This window comes from Cebus imitator, unplaced genomic scaffold (genome assembly GCF_001604975.1).
Source record: "Cebus imitator isolate Cc_AM_T3 unplaced genomic scaffold, Cebus_imitator-1.0 Scaffold118, whole genome shotgun sequence".
Taxonomy (NCBI): domain Eukaryota; kingdom Metazoa; phylum Chordata; class Mammalia; order Primates; family Cebidae; genus Cebus; species Cebus imitator.
In genome coordinates, this window is record NW_016107433.1 from 1,499,673 (window position 1) to 1,509,452 (window position 9,780).

The following is a 9,780-nucleotide window of genomic DNA, read 5'->3' on the forward strand; positions in this document are numbered from 1 at the left end:
TTTTTTTGAGACAGTTTTGCCCTTGTCCAGGCTGGGGTGCAATGGCACGATCTCAGCTCACTGCAACCTCCGCCTCCTGGGCTCAAGTGATTGTCCTGCCTCAGCCTCCTGAGTAGCTGGGATTACAGGCATGCGCCACCACGCTTGGCTAATTTTGTATTTTTAGTTGAGGCGGGTTTCACTATGTTAGTCAGGCTGGTCTCAAACTCTTGACCTCAGGTGATCCACCTGCTTTGGCTTCCCAAAGTGCTGGTATTACAGGCATGAGCCACCGTGCCCAGCCACCCTTGACTTCTTTCACATCCAGTCATCAAGTTCTGTCAGCACCACCTGAATCCAAAATCTGACTTCTTAATGCTACTTCTACTTTTATAGCCCACTACCGATTAGGTCTTGTATTTCATCATTTCTCACCTGGATGATTACAGTAGCCTCCTAAATTTATATCAGATCATACATATCAACAATGATGATACTTGTCTGTTTAGAACGCTCTAGTGGTTTCCCATCTCAAAAGGCCTTACTTGACTAGCCTGTCCCTGACCACCCCCAGCCCTCATCATTCTGTCCCTTACTCAGTTCAAGTCTCACTGGCCTTGCCTTTTCTCATACAGTACACTTCAACAGTGTTCCACTCAGGCCTTCCCACTTAACCATTATTCTCTGCCTGCATTATACCCCTGAATTTCTGTATAGTTCAGTTACATTAATATTCTTCTGCTGTATTCCCTCAAATATTAGAAAAGCCTTTCCAGACTTTCCTATTAAATTAACATCTTCACGTCCTCTATATTTTTTTACACTGTTTTATTTTCCCTTATAGCAAATATCACTACCTGACATATTTTAGTAGAATGTAAGCTTCATGAAGCAAAGACTTTATTTTGTTTACCATGGTGTTTTCAGTATCCAGAGCATACTTGCTTATATAGTAGTTGCTAAAAAAAAAAAAAAAAAAACCTTTGTTAAATGAATAAATTGAATCATGTTGTTTCCAGTATAGACAGAATAGGTATATTTGGTTTAAAAATGAACAGCACAAAGTTAGCACCCCAAAAATGGCAAAGTGAAATAAAGAAACATTTCTGAAAGACATCGTTGAACTGTAATCCCAGCACTTTGGGAGGCTGGGGCAGGTGGATCACTTGAGCCCACGAGTTCAAAATTAGCCTGGGCAACAAGATGAGACCCTGTTTCTATTAAAAAAAAAAAAAAATTAACTGGGAGTAGTGGCATGTACCTGTGGTCTGAGCTACTCGAAAGGTTGGGATGGGAGGATCGCTTGACCCAGGAGTTTGAGGCAGCAGTGAGCTATGATTGTATCACTGTGCCCCAGACTGGGTGATGACAGTGAGACCTGGTCTAAAAAAAAGAAAAAAAGAAGCCCAGTCATGGTGGCTCACACCTATAATCCCAGCACTTTGGGAGGCTGAGGCAGGTAGATCACTTGAGGTCAGGAGATTAAGACCAGTCTGGCCAGCATGGTAAAATCTGTCTCTACTAAAAATACAAAAACTCAGGAAGACAATTACTTTTACTTGTTATTTATAAAGAATGCAACTCAGGAACAGCCAAATGGAAGAGATGCATAGGGCAAGGTTTGGGAAGGGTTATGTGCATGCTTCCATGCCCTCTCTGAGCATACCACATCCTAGCACTTTATGTATTCACCAACCTAGAATCTCTTCAAAACCCCACTGTTCAAAGAGTTTTAATGGAGGTTTAATTACATAGGCAAAATTGATTAAATCATTGGCCATTGGTGGCTATCTAGGGGCCAAAATAGTCACTTCTTTAGCATAAACTCAGGTATAGTTGAAAGAGATTTTTATGAATAACAAAAGATGCTATCATTTAGGATATTCCAAGGGTTTTAGAAACTCTGTGCCAAGGACTGGGACAAAGAACAATGTATATTTTCTGTTATGCCACAATGAGTGATGGTATAGGAGTTGTTGTCTAGAAGTTTAAGTGGAATAATCATTTGTACAAATAATCATTTGGAAAAGGATGCGCATAATGAAATTGCATGATTTCACTGTTTCACATAGATTAGTGTTTGCCAGAAGCTGAAGGGGGAGTAGAGAGTGACTGCTAATGGGTATGCAATTTTTTTTGGGGTGATGAAAATATGGAATTAGATAATGGTGATGGTTGTACAACTTTGTGAATATAATAAAAACAACTATCGTTTTATTTGAGATGCTACCTTTATTAGTATATGAAATTTCTCTGTACTTGGTCTGTTTCTGAACTTTCTGTTATTCCACTGGTCAGATTTTCTATACTAGTAACACTTCTATCTGGAGGCTTCAGAGTATGTATTCATGCTTGGTAGGGCTAGTTGTCCTTATGTTCATGGCTATTCTTGCATGATTTTTATTTTCCATATGAACTTTAGTATTTGTCTAACTTCAGAAAATAGCTTGTTGGTATTCTTGCTGGGATTATATTGAATTTATAAATCAATTTAGGGAGAACTATCATCTTTATAATGTTAAGGTCTTTTTTTAAAATTGCATTTTAGGTTTTGGGGTGCATGTGAAGAACATGCAAGATTGTTGCATAGGTACACACATGGCAGTGTGATTTGCTGCCCTCCTCCCCGTCACCTATATCTGGCATTTCTCCCCATGGTATCTCTCCCCAACTCCTCACCCCCCACTGTCCCTCACCTATTTCCCCTCAACATACCCCAGTGTGTGATGCGCCCCTCCCTGTGTCCATGTGTTCTCATTGTTCAACACCCACCTATGAGTGAGAACATGCGGTGATTTTCTGTTCTTGTGTCGGTTTGCTGAGAATGATGGTTTCCAGGTTCATCCGTGTCCCTACAAAGGACACGAACTCATCATTTTTGATGGCTGCATAGTATTTCATGGTGTATATCTGCCACATTTTCCCTGTCGAGTCTATCATCGATGGGCATTTGGGTTGGTTCCAGGTCTTTGCTATTGTAAACTGTGCTGCAGTGAACATTTGTGTGCATGTGTCCTTATAGTAGAATGATTTGTACTCCTTTGGATATATACCCAGTAACGGGATTGCTGGGTCAAATGGAATTTCTATTTCTAGGTCCTTGAGGAATCGCCACACTGTCTCCCACAGTGGTTGAACTAATTTACACTCCCACCAACAGTGTAAAAGTGTTCCTATTTTTCCACATCCTCTCCAGCATCTGTTGTCTCCAGGTTTTTTAATGATCGCCATTCTAACTGGCATGAGATGGTATCTCAGTGTGGTTTTGATTTGCACTTCTCTAATGACCAGTGATGGTGAGCATTTTTTCATATGTTTGTTGGCCTCATGTATGTCTTCTTTTGTAAAGTGTCTGTTCATATTCTTCGCCCACTTTTGAATGGGCTTGCTTGTTTTTTTCTTGTAAATCTGTTATAGTTGTTTGTAAATTCTGGATATCAGCCCTTTGTCAGATGAGTAGATTGCAAAAATTTTTTTCCATTCTGTTGGTTGCTGATTCGCTCTAATGACTGTTGCTTTTGCCGTGCAGGAGCTGTGGAGTTTGATTAGGTCCCATTTGTCTATTTTGGCTTTTGTTGCCAATCCTACTTGATCATGGTGGATAAGCTTTTTGATGTGCTGTTGCAATTGGTTTGCCAGTATTTTATTGAAGATTTTTGCATCTATGTTCATCATGGATATTGGCCTAAAGTTTTCTTTTCTTGCTGAGTCTCTGCCAGGTTTGGTATCAGGATGATGTTGGTCTCGTAAAATGATTTGGGGAGGATTCCCTCTTTTTGGATTATTTGGAATAGTTTCAGAAGGAATGGTACCAGCTCCTCTTTGTATGTCGGGTAGAATTTGGCTGTGAACCCATCTGGACCTGGGCTTTTTTTGGGTGGTATGTTAAGGTCTTAAAAACAACAAATGTTCGGATTTTTGGAACTTCAATTTAAAAAAAAGAAATCAGATCTCAGGAACTTCAGTTTTAAAAAAAGAATAACCAGTATCTTTGGGTTTGTTCAAGTTGACTTTTGTGTCTCTCAATAGTGTTTTAACATTTTCCTGCTATTGGTTTTTTATGTTTCTTAGTACCATTATTTTATTTATTTATTTATTTTTCTTGAGACGGAGTTTCGCTCTTGTTACCCAGGCTGGAGTGCAATGGCGCGATCTCGGCTCACCGCAACCTCCGCCTCCTGGGTTCAGGCAATTCTCCTGCCTCAGCCTCCTGAGTAGCTGGGATTACAGGCACGAGCCACCATGCCCAGCTAATGTTTTGTATTTTTAGTAGAGACGGGGTTTCACCATGTTGACCAGGATGGTCTCGATCTCTTGACCTTGTGATCCACCCGCCTCGGCCTCCCAAAGTGCTGGGATTACAGGCTTGAGCCACCGCGCCCGGCCAGTACCATTATTTAATCTTTCTTGTTATTGTCAATGGGGTTTTCTCTCCCATTAGCTTTTCTATTTATTATATGTTTTTATGACAGCCTTAAGATATAATTCATATAATATATACTTCACTTATTTAAGATGTACAGTTCGTTGATTTTTTAGTATATTTACAGAATTGTGCAGCCATCACTGTAGTCAATTTTAGAACATTGAATATGTTCTACAGTCAATCATTAACACCCAAAGAAACTCAATACCCACTAGCAGCCACTCCCCTTCCCCCCATAAATTCTTTATTATTTTTATTGTTATTGACTTTAATGGTTTGTTGTTCTTGTTGTTGTTGATACATAAAAACTGTTTGTTTGCATCACTTTCTTCAGAGTAACAAAACCCCCTTCAGAGGGCCCTCCTGCCGGGATATCGTGCCTTTGCTCTGAGCTAGGATGCTGTCAAGTCTGTGGTGTTGGAATCCAGAGCCGTGGACTTAAGTGTTTTTTTTGTTTGTTTGTTTTTCCAGCTTTTTGTCTCAGTCACATATAGATTTTCTTCTTTGGAGCTCTCACTTCTTATTTCTCCTGATTCAGTAAGTGGAGGGGTGAGAGAGTAAGTTGTATACTTAAACAGATGTTTTAATTTATTAGGAAATATTTCAAAGTTTAAAGTATAATATAATATGCCCATCCTAAATTCTAAAAGGGAGAAGAAAAGAGAATTTACATGTATTGCATTCTTGCTAAATGTTAGTCATTGTGTTAAGTTGCTTTTCTTAAAATGGTCTCTTGCATTTTGGATGATACCTTACTCAATTCCTGCCAGTTTTATGACCAGGAAACTGAAGTTCAGTCAGGTTAAATAACTTGTCCAAATTCATACACCTATGAAATGGTAGAGCCAAGGTTTAAATCTGGATGGTTTTGTTTTGTTGTTTTGATACATGTATAAAAACTCTTTAGTGAAAATATTTACTTACTGTAGAGTATCTTAAAAGTTCCAAAATCATCTGGGCACGGTGGCTCACACCTGTAATCCCAACACTTTGGGAGGCTGAGGCAGGCAGATCACAAGGTCAGGAGATCAAGACCAACCTGGCCAACATGGTGAAACCCCATCTCTACTAAAGATACAAAAAAACTAGTTGGGTATGGTAGCATATACCTGTAGTCCCAGCTACTTGGGAGGCTGAGGCAAGAGAATTGCTTGAACCCAGGAGGTAGAGATTGTGGTGAGCCGAGATCACACCACTGCACTATAGCCTGGGCGACAGTGTGAGACTCTGTCTGGAAAAAAAAAAGTTCCAAAACGTAGGACTTACAGATATACATTAATTAAAGGTTGCTGCCTATGACAGCAATATCAGGAGCCTAAAGAAGTGTACGTTATTTTCTAGGGGTACTAATGTAATGAAAGAAATATGGTCTTCTTGAGTACTTTTGAGAAGAGGATAAAGTACTTCTGTTTGTTTTATCTATGGAGTTTTATCTTTGATCTTCCAGTCTCTTTGGAAAAAGTGAAGGTTTTCAGACAGCCCCTTGTATGAAGGCTTTGTACTTGTGCCTTTTTGGAAATGAATAATCAGTCCTTCCTAAAATTGTTTTCTTTTTTAAAAAATTTAATCTAATTTTTGGTTTGTTTGTTTGCTTATTTTTTCCTTCCTAAAATTGAAGTTGCAAAATACTGTTACTGCTGCAAACGTTCTCAGTAGATAATCTGGCAAGGTTTGTTTAGTGTTAAATATTCCTGCAAAGGGATGAATTGTAAAAGTTCTGTCCTTATGAGGATTATTTTAATGATTGATCATAAATTAAAAGCCCTCATGTGTTATTTTCTAGTGATGTAAAGGGTCTAGTGGTTTCATGTGGGTGTTGTAACCTAGTCTGCTATCAGTTAAGATAGTTCTTGATGGTATGAATGTCAAGAAAAGAGTTTTCACTGTTAATCATAAAAAATTCCTTAAAGAAAAGAGAAATCTCAAATTTTACTGCAAGGAAAACGAGGCCTTGAGAGGGTGAGTGATGTGATAAAGAGCTCATAATTAATGGCAGAGGTATACTAGATTCTAGGTCTCCTGTTTCTATAATCCTTTTTGCTAGTAAACCTAGTATGTATAGATATAACTAAAATAGACTTTCAAGGACTGATTTTTCCTTTACTCCATTTTAACCTGCAAATCCCAAATGAAACCCAATTTATATGATTATATCATTTTGTTATTCTATGAATATTTTTTAGAATTATGGATGTGATTTTTATTTTTGTTTTTAATAAACACATTTATTGGGCTAGGCACAGAGGCTCTCACACCTATAATCCCAGCACTTTGGGAGGCTAAGTTGGGGGTATAACTTGAGCCTAGCCTGGGCAACAAAGCAAGGCCCTGTCTCTACCAAAAATGACAATAAAAAGTAACCAAGAGTGTGGCATGCACCTGTGTTCCAGCTACTCTGGAGGCCAAAGAGAAGATTGCTTGAGCCTGGGAGGTTGAGGCTGCAGTGAGCTGTGATCACATAATTACACTCCAGTCTAGGTGACAGAGTGAGACCCTGTCTCAAAAAAAAAAAAAAAAAAAAAGCTTTTCAGAGTATAATGTTTCCTGATTATCTTTTTAGCAAATGTAGAACTAAAAAGGAAAAATTACATATATAGTTCTATATGTAATAATTATACATATCTGCAGAAATAATCAGATGCATCAAAAAAAACACACACATGCCACCTGTTTTGTGGAGCTAATGACGTACATTTTATAACCCACTTTTCTCTCAAGATTGTTGTTAACTTTCTTATTAGTAATTTATACATCTGAGTTTTCTAATTTCTTGTTTTGTTGGTTTTTTTTTTTTTTTTTTTTTGGCCTTTCTCATAGATCTTGAGCCAGATGATTGTGCATCCATTTACATCTTTAATGTAGATCCACCTCCATCTACTCTAAACACACCACTTTGCTTACCACATCATGGATTACCATCTCACTCTTCTGTTTTGTCACCATCGTTTCAGCTCCAAAGTCACAAAAACTATGAAGGAACTTGTGAGATTCCAGAATCTAAATATATCCCATTAAGTGGCCCAAAACCCTTTGAGTGCCCAAGTATTCAAATTACATCTATTTCCCCTAACTGTCATCAAGAAATAGATGCACATGAAGATGACCTACAGATAAATGACCCAGAAAGGGAATTTTTAGAAAGGCCTTCTAGAGATCATCTCTATCTTCCTCTTGAGCCATCCTACCGGGAGTCTTCTCTTAGTCCTAGTCCTGCCAGCAGTATCTCTTCTAGGAGCTGGTTCTCTGATGCATCTTCTTGTGAATCACTTTCACATATTTATGATGATGTTGACTCAGAGTTGAATGAAGCTGCAGCCCGGTTTACCCTTGGATCCCCTCTTACTTCTCCTGGTGGCTCTCCAGGGGGCTGTCCTGGAGAAGAAACTTGGCATCAACAGTATGGACTTGGACACTCATTATCACCTAGGCAATCTCCTTGCCACTCTCCTAGATCCAGTATCACTGATGAGAATTGGCTGAGCCCCAGGCCAGCCTCAGGACCCTCATCGAGGCCCACTTCCCCCTGTGGGAAACGGAGGCACTCCAGTGCTGAAGTTTGTTATGGTGGGTCCCTTTCACCCCATCACTCACCTGTTCCTTCTCCTGGTCACTCCCCCAGGGGAAGTGTGACAGAAGATACCTGGCTCAATGCTTCTGTCCATGGTGGGTCAGGCCTTGGCCCTGCAGTTTTTCCATTTCAGTACTGTATAGAGACTGACATCCCTCTGAAAACAAGGAAGACTTCTGAAGATCAAGCTGCCATACTACCAGGAAAATTAGAGCTCTGTTCAGATGACCAAGGGAGTTTATCACCATCCCGGGAGACTTCAGTAGATGATGGCCTTGGATCTCAGTATCCTTTAAAGAAAGATTCATCTGGTGATCAGTTTCTTTCAGTTCCTTCACCCTTTACCTGGAGCAAACCAAAGCCTGGCCACACCCCTATATTTCGGTGAGTTGATGGAAATGACTATTGGTCATTTTTCATGTTTATGGGTCATTGGTGGCATATCAATATATATGACATTATAAATATGTAATGGTTTGACCATTTCTCCTCTTACTATTCAAAATTTCTACCAAATAATGTTAATTTTTATTTGCATCTTAAAAGTATTTTTAGATAGGTTAAATATAATTTTAAAAGTGTATAGCTAATGAATTGATGATAATAAATTACATTTAAAAATCCTGGCTGGATTTGGAGGCTTATCCTTTGTAGTCCCAGCACTTGGGAGGCTGAGGCAGGTGGATTGCTTGAGCCCAGGAGTTTGAGTCCACCCTTAGCAACATAGCAAGACTGTCTCTACAAAAAAAAAAAAAAAAATGACCAGACATATTGGTGTGTGCCTGTAGTCCTAGCTGCTTGGGAGGCTGAGGTGGAGGATTGCTTGAGCATAGGACTTCAAGGATGCAGTGAACCATGATCATGCCATTGTACTCCATCCTGTCTCTACCAAAAAAGAAAAAACTTTATTGCAAAAGTTGTATTATAATGTGAATTTAATAACTAAGAAAGCTATTTGGGAGCCAGGCGTAGTGTCTCATGCCTGTAATCTGAGCACTTTGGGAGGCCCTGCCAGGTGAATCACTCGAACTCAGGAGTTTGAGACCAGCCTGGGTGACATGGCAAAACCCTGTCTCTACAAACAATATAAAAATTAACCAGGGGTAGTGGCACACACCTATATAGTCCCAGGTACTAGGGAGGCTGAGGCAGGAGCATCCCTTGAGATAGGAGATGGAGGCTGCAGTGAGCCAAGATCGTGCCACTGCACTCTAGCCTGGGTGAAAGTGAGACCCTGTCTGCGTGAAACTCCATCTCAGAAAAAAAAAAAAAAAAAAAGTAAAAGATCAACCTATTAATTACATTTACAGAATCAATCTAGTCTTAATTGATTAGAAAAGACAAATTTCATGTATTGAATTCCCACATAGAGTTGTGCCTGTTAGGATTTTTGTTTTGTTTTTCAAGACAGTGTCTTGCTCTGTTGCCCAGGCTGGAGTACAGTGGTGCAATCATAGCTCACTGTAGGCTCAACCTCCCAGACTCAAGCAGTCTTTATACCTCAGGCTCCTGAGTATCTGGGACTATAGATGTGCACCACCACACTGAATTATTTAAATTTTTTTTTTTTTTTTTTTGTAGAGAAAGGGTCTTGCTTTGTTGCTGAGGCTGATCTTAAACTCGGGGCCTCAAGCGATCCTCCTTCTCAGCTCGCAAAGTGCCAGGATTACAGGCAGGAGCCACTGTGCCTAGCCAGCGGTCAGTCCTTCCCTCCTTCCTGCCTTCCTGCCTTCCTGCCTTCCTGCCTTCCTGCCTTCCTGCCTTCCTGCCTTCCTGCCTTCCTGCCTTCCTGCCTTCCTGCCTTCCT

General features: G+C 39.8%; 1 protein-coding gene across 4 annotated transcripts in view; it reads left to right on the plus strand.

Moving 5' to 3' along the window:
- NFATC3 (nuclear factor of activated T cells 3) overlaps positions 1-9,780 on the plus strand; it is a 163,282-nt gene that overhangs the window by 38,697 nt on the left and 114,805 nt on the right. For all 4 annotated transcript variants that reach the window (XM_017539464.2, XM_017539462.2, XM_017539465.2 and 1 more), the window contains exon 2: positions 7,223-8,357. In XM_017539464.2, coding sequence (XP_017394953.1) covers positions 7,223-8,357 — 1,135 coding nt within the window. The remainder of the gene's footprint in view (positions 1-7,222; positions 8,358-9,780) is intronic.